Consider the following 19710-nt stretch of genomic DNA (forward strand, 5'->3'; position numbering starts at 1 on the left):
AAGGGGAATTATTGAAAGAGAATGTATCGATCATTTTAGTTTTGATAAAATGATGGAAGTATCCAAGGTTACAGTAGAAAACGAGATTTACTAACATCGTTTTGTATTGTACCTTGTAACTTCTATCGATAGGTGTTCTTTATAAAAAGTGATTAAGATGGCAGTGCTAAATGATATCGCAAAGATTCCCACTAAGCAACAAGTTTTTTTAAATTCAAAAAAATACAAAAAAAAAAAAAATGCGGGCTTCAATGGACTAAATCAGAGAAATTAGTCAATTGATGTTTACATCATCTCTCTACTTACCAAAAATATGTGTCCTTTTTGGTAAGTTTATGCTAGCTAATGGAATAATTATAGAGGAGCCCAATTAACTAAATAATAATGAAAACTAAGATAGACGAGATATTTCCGAGTAGTATGGCAGGTGTAAGGTAGGTTATAACGGTATGTCCCTGAACTAGATGTATGAAAGTGTTTTGTAACGCTCATAACCAGCACGCAATAATCCCCGAACCTACCTTCATGTAGACCTATGGTTAGCGCCACCTTGCCTGCTCTAATTTATCTAACAGAATTTATTATTATTTACATTTTTTACTTTTTTCCATTTATTTTAATAACTTTACAATCTATGTAGTTGGGTACACAATGAGTAAAGGTTTAGAATAATAACGAATTAGCAATCTGTAGACGCGAATAGCAGGAGGAAAGACATACTGCTGAAACTTGGATGAATAAAGGAAAAATAGAAATAGAAAGCGACTTATGTCCATCGGCACCGCAGCCACAAGAAGGTTATTGTGCCCTCTTCTTTGGATTTAGTAGACGAAACCTCCCCTACTGAAGAGGTTGAGGACTTTCCCTACTAGTTCTTTTTGCGCTACTATCTCCTTTGGTCTCAAAGATCCAAAGGTTTCATAGCACAACCTCTCTATTGCAACACAATCACAAAAGTGAGAGACCGATTCCTCCTCTTCCTGACACAATCTGCTCAACGTTTCCCCACCTTATACAGATGCTTCCTGAACCTACCGTACCCCTTGAATAGGCCTGTGATCAGAGTAATCTGATTTCTTCCCAAGCTCAGAGTCTCTTAGGTTATTTGTTTACACAGCTAGGACATGACACTCGACGTGTTTAACCCCAGGACACATCACCCAGTTCTTTTCATGCTCTCTCTCTCCAGATCCAGTCTCTGAGAGCCGCACGAACTGCATCACCGCACTGGTGGTCCCCATTAATCCCCAAATGACCCGGCACATGAATAAGAGACAAGTTGAAGGGGATCGCCGATCAGATCCCAAACAATCTTCCCACTACTATACACCCTCGTTCAGAAAGGCGTACATTCATTCTCACTCAACTTGACAGAAAGAATCTCAATCAAACCTCATAATAATAGTCTTGCAGTGTGAGTAATGTATAAAATAAGCAAATCCTAGCTCAGCCAAGTCCTAGATGACATGCAACCAGTAACGGAAGATAAATTGCACAGTGGTGACTCTATCTAGAACGGAATCTTTAAGGTACAGACGTCTCCGCGGAGTAAGTAGTCTTTCTTAGGTAACGCGGGATTTGAGAGGGCCTTATCAAGCCTGCACCGTTAGTAGATAGTGGAGGAGATCTCCCTCTCTATCACTAACTCATTCGCTCTCTCTTGGAAGGAGAGAGGTATTTAAGCACCATAGAGTGATGCCGGCTCCCTTCCATTCTTTAGGCTTACCCCGTTTTTTCTGGTTGTTCCAGCAGTAGAAGAGGGACATATTTGGTTGAGTAGTGTGTCTCTAGCATCAGAGAATGACTGTCCCTGATGTCTGAGTGGACCAAGTTAGAAGAGGAGCACTCCTCTCCACAGAACAACCTTTTAAATGACTCAATTTAAGGTGTTATCTATGGAATATCTAGAAGGAGACGTTCAGGGAAAGCATGTATGTCCTAGAAGATCATCCTTTTAAATTGCGCCAAAATATATACAATAACTATCGATATCGATCAGTGTATTATAAGAAAAATAAAGTAATAATCGAATTTTCAGAAGATATCGAAGCGAGGACTCCCTACTTACAACTCTACCCGCAACTTACCTTGAATTATACTTATCAATTATATTATATAATATATAATTCATTTATTATATATAACATGTAGATAATAAATACTTTGCTATATCTGTTAAATAACCATTATCAATCTGTTGAGGTCAAAGAAATAAACTACAAAACGTTCAGGAGAATTTCCGTTACTCAAGGTTATAGAGTAAGCTAAAAGGTAAATGCCTTCTTCCGGTAGTGATGTAGTCTCATAACAATTTTCTTACATTTCAAAAAAAATAAAAATACAAAATAAAGAACAGAGTATGTATGACTAAAACGCTGGCCAATAGAAGTGTTTTTACCTGGACGAAATCCCTAGTAGCCACTCTGAGAGATTTGGCTAATCCACAGTGGGTTTCTCTCCTCTTTAATGAGCATATTATCTGTATGATTATAACTAATTATACCGGATGTGACCTAAATTTATAGATTAATGGTATGCACGTGAATAGGTATAATTTTGTCTGAAGAAATTGATTATTTATTATTGTTTTATAAAATCCTCAAGGATTTAACTTGTAATACGTATTCAGGATTGAGCAAAATTTATTGTATTCCAAATAATTGTTTAATAATTAACAAATAACCAATTTGTAATAATTTATTATAAATTGGTTATTTTAAATAAACTACATTGAAATAAATGCACAATACTCCTTTATCCAACCCGATCACTCGCTCTCTTTCTATCTAACAAAAACGACTTTTTCAGGGGTCATCATGGACTGGATAAACACATGCATTTCATGAGTCAGGGCAGAAGACATCCTGTGCAGGTTCAATCAGGAAGAAGATGAGGCAATATAAAGAGCAGATTTGGCACAGCGTTCAGCTCTACAGGGAAGGAAAATCCTACACCTTTATACTACGTATATCCAGAAGCATCTCACCAGCTCTTCTGTGTCTTGTCTAAGAGTCCAGTGACTGGACATGTTCCTCCTAATTACTAGGTACCACAATAAACCGTCTGAGTCGAGGTGGCTTTCGATTTCTATCCAGACAAAAGCAATTGATAGACAGAATTTTAAGGTACAAAGACTAACAAAATATTAACATTAACGCCATAGTGAGAACAGACATACAAATGTTTAATGAGCCCAGTTTATTGAACAATTATTTATTTGAAGGCTGTGAATAACTGTTAGTAACTGTTATGCCAGTTATTCACAAAAATTCTGCGATTTGAATTAATAAAACGTGTAAAATATGTTATTTATGCTTTTAATAAGAAATTAATGAAAGCAATACTGATACTTGCTGCAACTCTACATTTTAATTTTTAAATAAGAGTTTTGTTTTTAAATTAATAGAGCGCACAGTGAAAGCGACCCACCTTTTATTACTTATTTAAATTTCCCATTAACAATTGAAAACTCTCTCCATCGGTTTTTCTTATTTTCTTATTTTCTTATTTATGTCCGGTATTTGGATCGGCGCGTCAAATTTGCAAAAAACTAAATTTTCCCTCTACCAAAAAAATAACTCCTTGCATTTTTAGGTCAACTGTGCGAGGGTGTGTGTGCATTTGTATATATAGTGTGCATTGAACATAACACACACACAAAAAACAGTATTTTTGGACAAATTCTTAAATTTAAGTGTTGTTAACATAAGATTTTCTCTTGAAAAGTGATTTAAAAAAATAAGAAACAAAAAATCCAGCTGAATTTTAAAATTATAAGTGACAGAAAGATGTTATTTATGGCGCTTCACCGTCAGAAGTCATTGGCGCCCAGAGCTTTCTCTATTGCAGTGCTGGCCGCCCAGTACAGGGTTCTTTCATTACAGACCACACCGTCCATCACCTGATAGCTAGCTGCTGTAAGAAGCTCTCCCAGGGAGAGAAAATCTAAAGCAGCTGAATTGAAAACTGAGATCTACGCGTAGGAATCCAATTCGCTAACCACTAAGTTAATCCCTTCCCAAACAAACAAATGTTAGCAATATCTTAATTTTTTTATCACCCAAGTCATAAATATATCGGTAAGCTACTTGATTATTAGTTTAACAGTTTCCAATTATTATATTAAAGACTTAAGAAAACAATGTTTAATGGAACTGGCCATTGCCGAGGATAATGTATCTAAAAAGTCCATAATAATTAAACTAGCACTTAAAACACGACTTATTTTTATTTTAAAGAATTCCCTTCATTATATATATAACAAGAAGAGCTCTTTGCCCCCACTTCAACGACGAATCTCCAGCCAGGTAAGTGTGTGCCAGGGTCAAACCGATGCCATCCACATTGTGATGTAATATTCCATTTATTGTATACCATCAGGTTTTCTGACATTATTTTTATTTAATTTTAGCAAAAATAAATTAAACATTTGAATGTCAAAATAAATTCAACTGTTTTTACTAAAAAGCTTTCATTAAATATTAACTGGCCTTCTTAATATATATTTTTTTTAATTAATAAAAAGAGAAATTAATTACTTTTGGTAAAAATTAATAAGAAAATGAGTCCGGTTAGAATTGGATAATAATATTTATATTAAATATAAATATTAACTAAGACAGTCTAGATATAATTAGCAGATCTGAAAATGAACTGAAATAAATTTTTAAGGCAATTGAAGGAGAAGATAAAAAGATGGGGTTGCTAGGCAACGCAATGTTAGAAAACTAACAACTGACGTCATATAAAAGCGCACGTAATCATTTTCAAATTACATATGAAATCTTCAGATAATTTTGGAATGGTTCTAGTGTTTGAATCCGCATCGCTCTATTCAATACTTTGCTAGAATTCATGGTTTTTTAAATTATGGTATTCCTAAGCAGATCTTTTATTAACTTGGTACTGAGCTTTAAGTTTGAATTTCACTCAACGTTACGGAATGATAAACCGCACGGTTAATCGAGCTAGAATTAGTCCTTGATGGAAGAAATTTCGGTTATGAAGGACAGACGGCAATAGTGTTCCTCCAGGATCAAGGCCAAGTACACTACTCTAATCCAATACCAAATTAGGTTGCTAGAGATTTGTTTAACAAAGAAGCACCCGCAGCGTTACCTTGGGTAAGCCATCTTCATTTTGTCCATATAAAATATCTTAATATATAAAGACTCGCTGGTTTTTTCTTCACTAATACTTTAATAATTGTGATATAAACAATACTTATATTTATCCTTGACACTTTGTCTATCGTACTCTTCCATAATTGCAGAAAGAAATTCAACAAATTTGACATACAAATACTCATGTCTTTTTTTAAACATTATCCTTCATGACATCATAAATACGGAGTACGGACGAGGCAATAAAGTTTTGCCTAGATGTAAGAATTTTAAGACTATTTTTTTCTTTTTGGAAAGGATTCGCATAGATGACTGAAACAGCCGACAACTGAAAGGGGACAACTGAAAGGGGAAAACTGAAAGAGGACAACTGAAAGGCCTGAAACGCGATTAGTCTACCTACAATTTTTATTCAAATTTTGTGCTGGTTATCCTAGAACGAAAATAAGTAGGTAAACATTTGGCTAGTCATCTGCGAGTCATCTTACGGCAATAAGAGAATCCTCTGAGTAGAACTTATGTTTGTGAGAGAAAGAGAGCTGTCAGCAAAAAACTCAACCACTACCCAGAGCATGGATCCAGGGTTGTTGACGATTCAAAAGCCTCATGCCTGAACCGATCGAATAATTCGGAAAAAGCTCGAATTTTTGGATGCTGAGTGGAAACATGAGAACAAGCAGTGGTCGTTATTTTTAACAGAATGATGGGAACTCCGCAGATTCTACCTCCGAGGAAATAGAAGCAAGAAAAAGAATCTTATACTTAATACTTGGTATTAATGTTATTGATTTCCTGATAGTTGATGAAATATTTGAAAGTAGCTTCTTCTACTAGCGGTAAATATTTTGCTTTAAAGGCTGTGTAATTGTATATAATTACAGTATAATTGAATGTGAATCATATGTAACTGTTCAGCTGTAATTGATCAATAACTTTAGAAAGTATAAATAAAATTACCAAACAGGTAATTAGATTGCAGGTTATAATGTGTCTGTAATTTAGAAAACATAAAATTGGACGTTTGCCTAAGGTTAAGATTTCATGGGTATATCTGTCACTTTCCTTATTTGATTTGCCTTAGCGTAATGTTTAAAGTAATTAAAAATAATTACAAAGATAATTAAACTTTTCTAAACCACGCCCATTGCCAAGAGGAAATGTAGCAGCTATGAACTCTTAATGCCACAGTGTAAGGTGGTTATAGTACAACCATATTTTCATGGAGGGGCGTATGCAAAATATGGACTAAATTGCGTAGAAATAGAAATTAATGAAATTAAAATCTAGGCACGTGAACAAACAAAAAATATGTGAAACTTCGATTAATACACTAGGTAACCGGAACTAACTATACGACCCGAGATCATTTTTAAATTTTCTATGTCAAAATTTCGTCGCAAAATATCCGTTTTGAAGTTTACTGAATCCCCTCCCCAAAAAAGGTTATTTTTGTTAGAAATTTATATATTTTTTTAAAATTTATCTAGGTAATTTTTTGGTCCGCATAACTCAAAAAAACGAAAAAACGGCGGAAAAGTTCAATTTCTAGTATAGGTGCGTCCAAAAGACACGACAATTAGCTTTTAGCCAAAAACCGACTACGGGAAGCGTCAGTTTACTGAAAGAATTATGCAGTTTTTTTAAATTTTACCCAAAATGGCTCCTAAAATATAAACTTTAATCTTTGTATAAAAACTAAAGTAAAGTAGTAATGCCTAGTTTTTCAGGCCGGCTTTACGTCCAACCAACAAATTAGGTGTCGTGGACGGAGGCGATTAGCGAACATACTTTACTATTAAATTTCTCATATTAACCATTAAATAAAATCCAAGGCCTAAGACCGGGGAATCGAACCCAGTACCACAATACATATTAGCTTTACAGGTCTCGCCTCTAACCGCTCAGCTACCGTGGCGACTGTTAATCTTCAACTTTTATTGTGAAACATTTTCTACGGACAATTTAATTAAGGGCATTTTTAGGCAGGAGGGGTGATATTAATATTTTTTAACTTTAAAAGGTACTAGCATTTAAAATTCTACTTTAGGGTAGTACATAACTTAAACCTATTAAATAATGATAAGGACTCAAAATGTACCAAAATTCCAAAATATCTGGAAAAAAAATTAGCTGACCACCTTACTGAACAGATTTCTGAAGATTTAGCCAATTTTTCAAAAATAGCACTTTTCAAGAGAACATTTAAGTATTTAAGTGTACTAAATTTTATCGCTAATTGTTAGTGTTAAGAAAATTTAAGTATGGTAATTGCGGAAGTATTTTCGCCTCTCAAACGTTTAACCCACTGACATTCTTAATTATTACTCATATTATAACAAAATAAAATGGCCTAACTGCAAATAGTCCTTGGTTATTTCAGTCAACCTGATTACAATACTGAAATAGTGTCACGATGTTAATATTTCAGTGAAAATATATGTATATATATATAAGAAAAACTTAACTAACACTTCCCAAGATCGATATAGCTGTTACATTTGTAATAAGAATTCTATAATTCATAATAATCAATGTCACGTGAAAAATCTATTAGGTAAAAACGAGGTTAACTAAATGAGTGGCCCCAATAAAGGTTAATACCCACTAGCGGCCGATTGACCAAATTTTTGTGAAGGCAACTGCAGGCGAATGCAGTCGTTAATTATATCAAATTATTATTATGTTATATATACATATATTATTATTATAACAAAGAAAAAGGCCTAACTTCAAATATCCCTTGGTTATTTAAACAACGAAAAAGCCATGAAAATACCAAATAAATATCTTGGATAAACAATATAATAACAAAAGATGGTAATAATAATAATAATATCAGGGAACGGAATAGCTATGAGGTTAGCATACTGGACTCCCACGCGGAGGTCCCGGGTTCGAATCCAGCTGCTGAACCTTAGATTTTCTCTTCCTAGGAGCTTCTTACAGCTCACTCTCCGGTGATGGACAGTGTTGTCTGTAACGAGAGAACACTGTCCGGAGGCCGCCAGTGCACTGAAAAAAGTTCCGGGCGCCAATAACCTTAGTTGTTGACGCGCCTTAAATCATCAAAAAAAAAAATAATGATAATATACGATGCACCTCTCGATTTTGAGTTGTACTCTAAATTAGAAGTTTTTATTGAGTTTGGTAACAAAATTAAGTTCATCATTTCAAGAAAGGTTCACTTAAATTGCCGTTAAGTGAATCAAGTAGATATGGCTTTGAATTTAAGCGGTGCAATACAGCAGCCCCTATTAAATAATTATTATAATGATCTTTTTTGGGGCTAGAAAATTTGTTTTATTTCCTTCTATACTTAGCATTTTAGTGCTGTACCTCTGATGCTGTGCCTCTGGTGAAACAAACATGAAACAACGGGACGAGATGACAGATGTGATTGATCAAACAACGATAAATTAATTGCCTAACATCTTGGCCAAATTTCTAAATAATAAATATTTGGCATTAATCTCTGTAAAAATTATAAAATATTACTAGTACAGCTAGTGACAGCCACAAGAGTTGGCAAAGACGTTTCGGTTGGTTGGATAATGTTTAAAACGTTGACGTTAACATTATAATCTTCTGATGAGGATAACCAATGTCCCTCATTAATCATAATTGTTATATTTTATTAATATAACAGGAAATTATAATAAAAAAAGAGATCGATATAATTCATTATTAGACATAGAAATATTGCAGCGTATAATAAGTAAATATTTCTATATAATAAATTCATCAGTAAAGGTTATGCTAACCAACCTTGCACACATGTATTGAACTTAGATGATTTGAGTTAAAAGTGAATTGATGTAATACTCAGCCTCTCCAACAGCAGTTTCGTACAATCCCTACTCTCATCTCAAATTCTTCTTAATCAACATTTTCCAGAACAAATATTTCAAACAAAAGTTGCCAATTACAATGAGTATTAATTTTGGTTCCTAGTTTAATGAAGATCTATCGAGTTATTTTCGAGAAAATATGAAAAAAAAGTGGAAACTTCTAATCGATAAAATGATTCGATAAAATTTCGGTTAAAGAATTTTGATCGATAAGTTATTGTGTTTTCAAGAGGGATCGAATCAAAGTATAAAGATTTAGCTTCCTTTTTTTTTTCTTTTGACATATTTTGTTATCCAAGCACACAATAAATCGATTTTTACAAATTCGATAAAGACTGTATTCCAGGGGAAAACCTAAATAAAAAATCTGCACGCTTTAGCAATACTATTGAATTTATTACAAGGACATTGCATTTTTGGTCCGCTTTTGAAATCTCTTAATTAAATTTAAAATAAATTGAGTCTTGTATTACATAAATTTCCTATAAAACCATTAAAATATTTTTATTTTATTCATGCGGGCTTTACGTCCAACTACCGATTAGGTGTCGCGGACGGAGGTGATTAGCAAACATACTTTACTACAAAATTCTCATATTAACCATTAAATAAAATCCAAGGCCTTGAGAGACCGGGAGAATCGAACCTACTAAACCAACAATACATCTTAGCATTGCGGGTCTAGTCTCTAACCACTTGGGGCTATCACGGCGCCTTAAATGTTTTTTATTATTTTTCTTTATCGATAATTAATATTACGATTACTCTTTGTTAGGATTAAGAACGAAATTTCCCTTTCAACTTAAGTGGAACCCTAACCTCCATATCACGTCCGATTTCACTAGAATCAAGCATCAAAATAAGATATGAACATTTTACGAGCCAGAAAGACCCACTCGGACCAATTTTTCAAAATCACCTTTTTTTGTTCCGAAATCAGGGAACCTCAAAAGATTTAATTCGATGAAAATTGTACCTACACCTAAATGATTGTAACTCCCTGTTTACAGGCGCCACGGTAGCCGAGCGTTTAGAGGCGAGACCTGAGAAGCTAATATGTATTGTGGTACTGGGTTCGATTCCCCGGTCTTAGGCCTTGGATTTTATTTAATGGTTAATAAAAGAAATTTATAGTAAAGTATGTTTGCTGCTAGTCGCCTCCGTCCACGACACCTAATTGGTAGTTGGATGTAAAGCCCCGCCTGAAAAAATAGGCAATTACTTTACTTTACTTACTGTTTAAAAGTAACAAAAGAAAGAAATATATTTAATTAAAATTCGTAATCCCAGTTAATGTGTAAGTGAGATTAATCTACGATGAAGCAATATTTAAAGAAAATAATTATAGCTACATTAATTAAGTTACTATATTTTATGTAATATTTGTTTTGTGTGCATGTGATTTGGTAATAGATTATTGCAATGGCACTGGAAGCACATATTAAGAAGGCCATGAATCAGCTTGAAGCAGTTTGTTGAGTGTTTCCCGCATCAATTATTCCATAAATTGTTGATTATCTATTTACTTATTTATTTGTTGTTTTTTTTTTGTTTAATTAGTTAACATTTAACTTTTTAAACAAACAACCTTTTTTTAAAAAAATTTACGTCAATTGGGCTTTACGTCAATTGTTTTACCCAACTGGTTTAGCTTTATATTACACATGTGTTATGAAATCCATGGACAGAGTCATCGAAAATCTAAGAAGTAACGTAACAAAATTCAAACATTTGTATCCAGCTATTTCAAAGGTTAAAATTATGAAGTGAAAACTAGTGAAGAATATATAGTTTCACATCTGTTAATAAAATTGTTTAAACTTTGAAATTTCCCATAAACACGACACTCTAGTTTCCCTCAAATTGGAAATTTTATCAGAGAATTTGGCTTTTTTAATTACTATTATACGTGTTTTAGGATAGTAAACTGTAATAGATAGAGGCTAATAGGTGGCCTTACGTCAATCAAACATGAAGAGTGGGTGTTTTTTAACAAGTTTTAGGGAAATTGGTGAAAAGTTTCAAAAAAATAATAATTTTATTATTAATGTAGAGTTAGTCTTAGATATCTAAAAAAAAAATAACGATATTAATTAAAAGCCTAATTTGTAATTAAAGATAAATTATGAAAATTATCACTAGGTTTTGAGGTGACTGTATCATTTGTCACTGTTTCTAAAAATAATTACAGATGGAACACTTAAAAAAATCCGAATTCACTCATATCACAGATTGAAGTATGTACTTAAGATTAAAATTAGCTGATAATAAATATTACAAATTTGATAGTAAAAAACAATTATCAAGTAAAATCTGTCAGAAAATGAACTGAACGGAAATAAACACATAAGTGGATTAGGAATTGGGTGAGGATGGCAACACTGCTACTTCAGCTATCGCGGAATTTTTTAAAGTGCGCGAAGAAGTGGATCTTTTTTTTTACAAAAACCTTGGAGTTAATTAGATAAAAGTTAGCAATGATCAAATTATTTAGAATTTTGTTCTAAATATTACTTCGCTCCTAGCATTAAAAGAATTTCTATCAAAACAGAGAGATCTTGATCTGAGTAGACGTGCTAGGAAGCTAAAATGGAAACCGTTTAAGGTATTCTCAGTTCCGGTCAAGTTATTTTGTTCAAACCTACAGAAGAAGTAGAAGATATAGATCTTTATTTGAACGGTGGTAATTCTAAAAGAAATTACAACTAAAGTTACATCTATCTTACAAATATCACTATCCAGTGATAGAATATACTTTCTATAACGAGAGAACACTGACTGACGATCGATAATTGACTGAAAAAAAAAGGCTCCAGATGTTAATAGTACGCTCTGTGATTGGTACAGTTGGTGATTCTGTCCAGCTTCATTAGTTTGTAGGATAAGTAGAGAAATATGCTGCCTTGATCACTGTAATATTGGTTCGTTTTGTATGAACATGGTACTTACAAGGTGATACTTTGTTTCAGATTGTTGTTCATAAAAGTCTTATTAGCTCTCATATCCGTACAGGGGATTTAATCATAAAAGGCTTTGTAGCGGAGTCTTGAGCACTGATGTTAGTCAGAGGATGAGATTGGTAGGTTTACATTAATTTCTTTGTTTAGAGTGGTATGCAGGCAAATAATTTGCCGATTTCTAAACCCAGGATATTTTAGAATTTCGTTCTTAGTCTTGATTTTTTTACTACACGGTAGTAAATTTTGAAAATTCCATTTGTATGCTTTCTACAGAGGATAATAATTTTGGCCTTCGTCTTCTGTACTATCAACTTCTAATTTTCATTGATGAAACCAGTCTGTTAGTTATCTAAAATAGAAGGAGTATGCTGTCTGCTTAAATACTAAAAACTACGACTTGGTAATCCAAATTAGTTTCCCAAATGTACACCTCAATCTAGAGGATCATTTGAACCCCATCGTGTCCAATCATTATCAACACATTCCCATACTCAGAATCCACCCACGTCATTTAAAACGAAGCGCTGTGCTAGCTTGATGAACCAACTTGTATTATATGTTCTGCACATACACTTTTGCAAATGTACATAGTGTACAGTTGCAAATAAACGTTAAACAGATAAAAGAAGTCTATTTTTGGGGGGGGAATTCGTTTCCTGTTTATTTCGTTTTATGATGAATATGATTTTAAAAGTACTTATCGTAACTTTTAGTAACCGTAAAAATATTATATGGTATTAAGGATTCAAATTAGCGAGGAATTTTCCAAATGGCAAAAAGACGAGATGTTGTTTTTATTTGGACCGATTTCTCGCCAATTTGAATCCCTAATTTAAAAGTACTAAAATACAAATGGTAACAGCATTCAAATTCACTGAAATAATATTTAGAAGGAAACACCGCTTTCTTACTGCGAACTGCTATTCAACAATTTTTCTTGAAAAAACGATCTTAGTAATTGCTAAACAAATCAGCACGAGAAAATTGAAGTCCGTTCGGAAAATCCACGCTTCTGTTCACCTAATTTTCTTTAACCCATTTAATTTTAGCAAATCATTTTTTGATCCTTACAAAATACTTGTATGTATTAGTGACCGGAACCAAAAATTATAAAAATTTTGGAGCACAGATCCAAAACAAGTTCCAACGATTGTAAAACTGTGAAAATTGTAAAAATAAAAAGTAAAGAAAAAATATTCTCTTTTTGATTTCTTAAATAAATAACAAGTAACCAATCAAAATTTCATTATATGAATAGTAAAAATTGGTTAGACGAAATTCAAGGTTTGCAACTGTGTCAAAATTAAGGGGGTAAATCGAGGAAAGAAATTGACAATTTGGTCACTCGAGTAAGTGGAACACTTGTGGGGAACTCATTCACTTGAGACAGCGACTGCTCAGAACTAGATACGATTAAATCGTTAGGAATTCAAATGATTTCATGTTTTAATATAATTAGCACTGACTAATAACAGTAGACTGCCGAAACAGTAATTACTAATAAGGAGAACTTTTGCTGTTATTAAAAATATAAAACTAGCAGTAGTAGACAATCTTTATTTTTTAACTAAGCAATTACCTAAAGTACCAATAATAATAATAGAGGTAAAGTTATTAATAATGGCCCTGCAATGTACATATTGATGCATTAGTTTCGTAAACAGAGTATCAAATATCTCCACTCCCATCTTTTACTTCAATTTTGTTATTCAAAAAAAAAATAAAATGTTCACCTAGACAAGTAGACTGCCAATTATTAGTACCATAAAACGAGTTTGAACCATCAAACACAATATAATGGGAATACCATCAAAATTATGCTAAATATACTATCTTGAAGAGAAGGGATTAGCTATGCGATTAGCGTACTGGATTCCCACGCGGAGGTCCCGGGTTCGAATCCAGCTGCTGATCCTTAAATTTTCTCTTCCTAGGAGCTTCTTACAGACAACACTGTCCGGAGGCCGGCAGTGCACTGAAAAAAGCTCTGGGCGCCAATAACCTTAGATGTTGACGCGCCTTAAATCATTAAAAAAAAATACTATCTTCTTCATCTAGCAAACTTTAAAGAGGTTGGACTCCTCGTTTTGGAAGGAATTATTCTGGATTAGTGATGCAAATAAATGGATTAGAGTTCAAAGTGGCCTTTTAATCAATAGTCATAACGATATTGAGCTCATTTTATTATTCTAACTGAAAAATTCTTATGAATGAAAATGGCCAGCATAAGGGTTTTGAGGACATCTAATAAATTCTAAAAAGTATATTAATGCAGTAAAATTACTTAAATTATATCAATTAAGCGTGAATGACAATTCTTCGTAGATCTAGACAAAAGTCTCAGATTCAGTCTTCTATAAAGTGTAGACTAGCCCATTTGGTGGTATAACGAAGAAGCTGTTGGTTAGTTTAGTTATGTGCGAATGAATGTTTCCTCAGTGAATATCTACACGAATACTAAGCAAAAACACTGGGTCGCCCCCAGTGTAACTTGTAGTTTGTAGACATTTCGTTAGTTTGTGTGGCTAAGTTTAATTTAAATTGGGCAAGAAGGAGGTTGAAAGAGGTTTATACTAGGGGAATCTGTCTTGTTTGGGCGTTCACTTTAATTGGCGGGAGTAAACTGTTTTAAGGGGTACGCTTGATGGGAGTTTTTGGGTAGATGGGTTTCAAAGTAAAGGTTTTGAACTAGCAATAATTGTGCCCTAAGAGACCTTGGTCAGTTACGATAATGCAACTGGGTGTAGTTTCGACGAAATACCAAATTTTGATTATAAGACTGTCTGAAATAATAGTTATACGTTTACCAAAGGCATTGACCAATTCGCGAAAACTACTTTTCCGTTTTCATGGGGCTAAAAAAATGTGTATTTATAAAGTGTCTATAAAAATTGGAACTGAACAAAATACCTGAAGGAATGAGGGAGTCGGCGCTGACAGATTACATATCTAATCAGTATCCAAACGCATACTGTTTATACACAGACGGATCGAAAATTGGTAACAAAGTCGGGAGTGCTGTGTATGATCCGTACCGCAACCGTTTTATGACCACTAAGTTGTGTGAAGAGGCATCTATTTATACAGCAGAATTAGTCGCTATACTGATGTCACTGAAGTATATGTGCTCCTTGACAGAGAAAAAGTTTCTAATTCTAAGTGATAGCTTGAGTGCACTGCATAGATTAACTAACTCGCACGGACTTTGTAAGATGAATCATATTATTGCGGAAATAGTAGAGCGTATAGCACTTCTTAAAGAGGAGAGCGTTTACGTTCACTTTCTTTGGGTAAGAGGACATAGCGGTGTTAAAGGGAATGAAGTAGTGGATACACTCGCTAAAGATGCCACTGAAAATGGAGGATTTGAAGATTACAAAGTTCCAATGTCGGATGTAAGAGGGAGAATAACCAAAACCGCATTACAAATGTGGCAAACAGACTACAGTAGTATGAAGGGTCAATTTTACAAGCGTATGGTGAACCAACTGCCTAAAAGACCTTGGTTTAAAGGTCTTGGCATGAACAAAACATTGGTTACTACAATTAGCAGATTGAGAGCGAACGATGCGGTCTGTGGGTCGTACCTACATCGAATCGGTAAACGAGCTACTCCGTTGTGCGAAAAGTGTAAGGAGGAGGAAGATTTCAAACATGTCGTCATGGAATGCCCACTTTATAAGAAAGAAAGAGATGAGCTGTTCATCTCGCTGTACAAAAATTTGAGTGCGCCATTTAGATACGAGGACATCATCTTTTCTAATAATGTCTACGCCCTGAAACCTGTTGAAGATTTGATTAACAAATTTACTTGTGGATAGGAAGTTACATAGTTAAGATCAAATATCCTGGGAAGGAATAAGCTTTGAAGTTGGCTGTATGGTGAAAAGCCAATGCCAGAAAAAAAAAAGAAAAAAAAAGTATATAAAAATTACTCATTTATGCCGAAGAAAAGGGAAAGTATAGAATGAGAAGGGCTCATTAGTTACTAATTTACCTTAGATTACATTCCACATCATTATGGAGAAAGTAAGCTGCGATAATGTATTCAAATAGATAAATATAATAATAAAAAACTTACTTCTGTTGCTCTAATGGTAACGATTCTAATTCAGGAACTTTACACCAATGATCTTCCGGCACCAAAATAATAAAAATTTGTCCAAAATAAACAAAAGCTACAGAGAATAGATACGGTATCATCATTAGAAACAAAATTTTCTGATATAATCCAAATTCACCAATATGCGGTAATAAATCATCAAAATCCATTTCATCCATTATCGGCTCCATTTTTCCATTATCAATTCTTTTCTCTTCTCTAATTGAATTTTGTAAATTAAAATTCGCGTCCAAAGAGGGCCTAGGGGTTTTATTTTCGTGAATCATTTTTGGGGAGCTCTTTTCTTTCTTTTTTATTTTAAAGGAAAATTAATAAATTTACAAAAAAAAATATCTCGAATTCAAAACGCTGGTGAACTCTCAGCAGCGAGACGACGCGACTTCTGTTGACTTTCACTCGGCGACGGTTACGTTCTGTTCAGTTAACGAACTGCGGCCCGTGCTACAGCGTGACTGAGACGGTGTTAGTAGTACTCAATCCGTTATATAGTATCCCCTCTACGTCCCCCTTCCTTCACAATATCATTCATGTTATCATCCCTCATAGATGAGTTGGTTCTAGGTGCCCCAGCATCTATCGTTACTTTTCCAACATTTTTTGTAAGTACACAAATATAATTTGTAATTTTTCTTGTCCCTTATAAGCGGAAGTTCTTAAAATGAACGTGTGCCGACATTAGGCTATGATCTTACACCGGAAGTATTTGTTTGGAGCTCTATTAAGTACATTAATTAAGTTTTATTTTAGCAAATTTGTTTTCATAATGTGTCTGTTCGTCCATAACTTGAAAAATAAAAAATGCAAGAACCTTCAAATTTGATATTTGGTGATGCTCCTACCATTAGATCCGACCATAAGTTTACAAGCAGTCAACTAGAAGTACAATGGATCTAAATAGATTTTTTTCTATTTTAGAATACTATTTAATTTATTTTTTTGTTTTTTGAGACTAATTGATTCATTCAAAGAAAAGAAATTGTTGCTAATTACAGCAACTTTGATTCTCAAAAAACAAAGCGAGCTGATATCTTTAAACTAATTATACTACTCAATTTTTCTTGAGGAGCATTTGTTGGAAGGGTTATTTGGGCTTGCCGCTAACTTTTTGCACTTCCGGCCGGGTATAACCAACTAATTTTTTTTTTTTTTTTTTTATGATTTAAGGCGCGTCAACATCTATGGTTATTGGCGCCCGGAGCTTTTTCCAGTGCACTGCCGGCCTCCGGACAGTGTTCTCTCGTTACAGACAACACTGTCCATCACCGGACAGTGTTGTCTGTAAGAAGCTCCTAGGAAGAAAAAATCTAAGGGTCAGCAGCTGGATTCGAACCCGGGACCTCCGCATGGGAGTCCAGTATGCTAACCACATGGCTAATCTCTTCCCTATAATAACCAACTAATAATAAAATTTACTGCCGGTTCACAATAAAATTTTGTTCTATTTATTTTGGTTTAATAAGTTGTTTTGATTAAAAAATCTGATAAATTTCTAATAAAAAGGAATGATTACCTTATATGAACAACATTCACCTAATTTTATACACATTTCTTAATGACTGTTTCCGTTATCGTGAAGTCAAAGTCTCAGACTCCTAACTTCTTTTTTAAATTTATTTGTTATGTTACACCAGCGCCTAGATACGCGATTAGTAACAATGACAATAACTGACCACTACAAACTCACTAATTAAGGGGAGAAGTTACCCAGTGATAATACTCCCTAAGTCGTCTCCGAGGATTAGCTACTCTCTTCAGAAGAAAGAAAATCGCGAGGCCACTGGCGTTTCAATCGTCTGGGAGAATGATCTGGATGGTGATGGAGATGATAAATGGCGGACAACAGGATTGGAATGAGAGTGCAAGTTCTGATGTAAACTGGCCTACAAACGGAATTTCCAAGTCTGCGGTGGATAGTTAGATTTGAAACGTAAAATGGAGCCGTAAAACGATAGTGCGGAGAATTTTAGATTGAAGAGATTAAGTTCGTTGAAGATTGTAGCGTTTCGTTTAAACCCCACATTTCCATACCGTACGTCCAGGCAGGTTTCAGTATAAAAACTCTAAACTTAAAAATTAATTTCCCAAAAATTTATGACTAATTTTTTGTCAAAAATTTAACTGGTGATTGATACAAAGAACGTTGTAACTGACATTCCTAAAAAGGTTTTGAAATTTTTCTATAATTTTGAGATTTTAGACCATCAATGTTATTTGAAAGCGTCTCTGAGTTCGTTTATCTGGAAATAGTTTTCTCAATCCATAAATGTCTCACAGCCTGAGTAAGTGATTTAAAAGCGAATAGTTAGCGAGAACTCGAAAGTGTATATCCACTAAACTTATATTAGGTTCTTTCTATTGGCAACGAGGATCGTCTTAAAAAAAAAAGCCCAGCGGTTTGTTCAAGTTTGAAGGGAATGTTGCTTACAATTAACGGGCACGGTTTTGAAAACATTAAAACGAAGATAGATGACGGCTGCAAGAAACTGAGACAAACTGATCTAAAAAAAAATGCTAAGTTTTTTCACAAACTGCATAGTAGCGTTTTAAAGAAGATACATTTTGATGAACAACTAACATCGCAATCAACAGCCTCAGGGAGAATAAGATTATAAATTAGTTTTGAAATTCAATAAAAGTGTGTGTCTTATTTTGCAATTAATTCATAAGTATGTTATTTCCACTTATTGAAAAACCGATTGCAATTGAAGTTGTATGCAACTTATCGACCATCATTCATCGCGTGACAGTTGAATGACGCCATTTCATTTGACTACTTCTACAACATCGCTACTACTTATAAAACTGTCCAAAATTATTTTAAGAAATTCTTATCGCAATTACTCCCTTTCTTTACTGGCAATTGCTTGGTTTTCTTTCCAATTTAGCGCATCTATATTTACTTTTGGTATAAATTAAGTTCCAATACACTTGATTGGATGTTAAATATGGATTGAATCAATTAATCAAATCCATGGCAAGCTAAAAACCCTACTAGTTGCTCCCTTAAGGGCCTGTGTTTGCTACATCGTAAGAGAATTTGATGAAATATAGACGTTCTAAAAAAATGTCACACTGAAAATGAGTTACGCGACGATGTACCAGGAGTTTGCATATAGGTTGGCTCAAGTAATGGTACACGATCAATTCCTCTGCAGTTCCTGAGAGTAATTTGAGTTAATGTTTTTCAGTATTGTGTATTGTTAGGCTATCAAGTTCCCTAAAGAAGTTGCTGTCTCCATCACCACCGAAGCGGTTTCAGTGTTCTACGTTTATAAAATGAGCCGTTCGCTACACCACTCGATTAACTCCATAAAACAAAAAATGGAAAAATACGATGAAATAATGTACATTGTTTTTTTTTTAAATTCTGTTTATAATGTAAATTCAAATAAATTTACTGTTATCAAGTAGCGGCCGCTACTGAATTTGAGTTGAATTATTGCAAAGATTAGAGCACGGTATACCTCAAAATGGCTTTTGAAATAAATTATTTATTATTCAATTTCCAAAACAATTTTGTCGTTTAATGGTGTTAATTTTTATTATTTGGGAAATTTATTATAAATATAAAAAACTATGGCTGAATCAAGTGTTTTGACGCTTAAAATTAGGCGATTCATAAAAAGAAAAAAGTGAGTTAATCGATTCGTGCAGTG

At 33.8% G+C, this 19710-nt stretch overlaps 1 protein-coding gene across 1 annotated transcript in view; it reads right to left on the minus strand.

Annotated features, from left to right (window-relative positions):
* LOC141451356 (organic cation transporter protein) overlaps positions 1–16507 on the minus strand; it is a 50116-nt gene extending 33609 nt beyond the window's left edge. Inside the window, exon 1 of the mRNA XM_074122663.1 lies at positions 16013–16507. Coding sequence (XP_073978764.1) covers positions 16013–16320 — 308 coding nt within the window. The 5' untranslated portion in view covers positions 16321–16507. The remainder of the gene's footprint in view (positions 1–16012) is intronic.
* Positions 16508–19710: the final 3203 nt, after the last annotated feature.

The sequence above is a fragment of the Rhodnius prolixus genome, unplaced genomic scaffold, assembly GCF_049639745.1.
Source record: "Rhodnius prolixus isolate KJV_2025 unplaced genomic scaffold, Rpr scaffold_8, whole genome shotgun sequence".
Lineage (NCBI taxonomy): Eukaryota > Metazoa > Arthropoda > Insecta > Hemiptera > Reduviidae > Rhodnius > Rhodnius prolixus.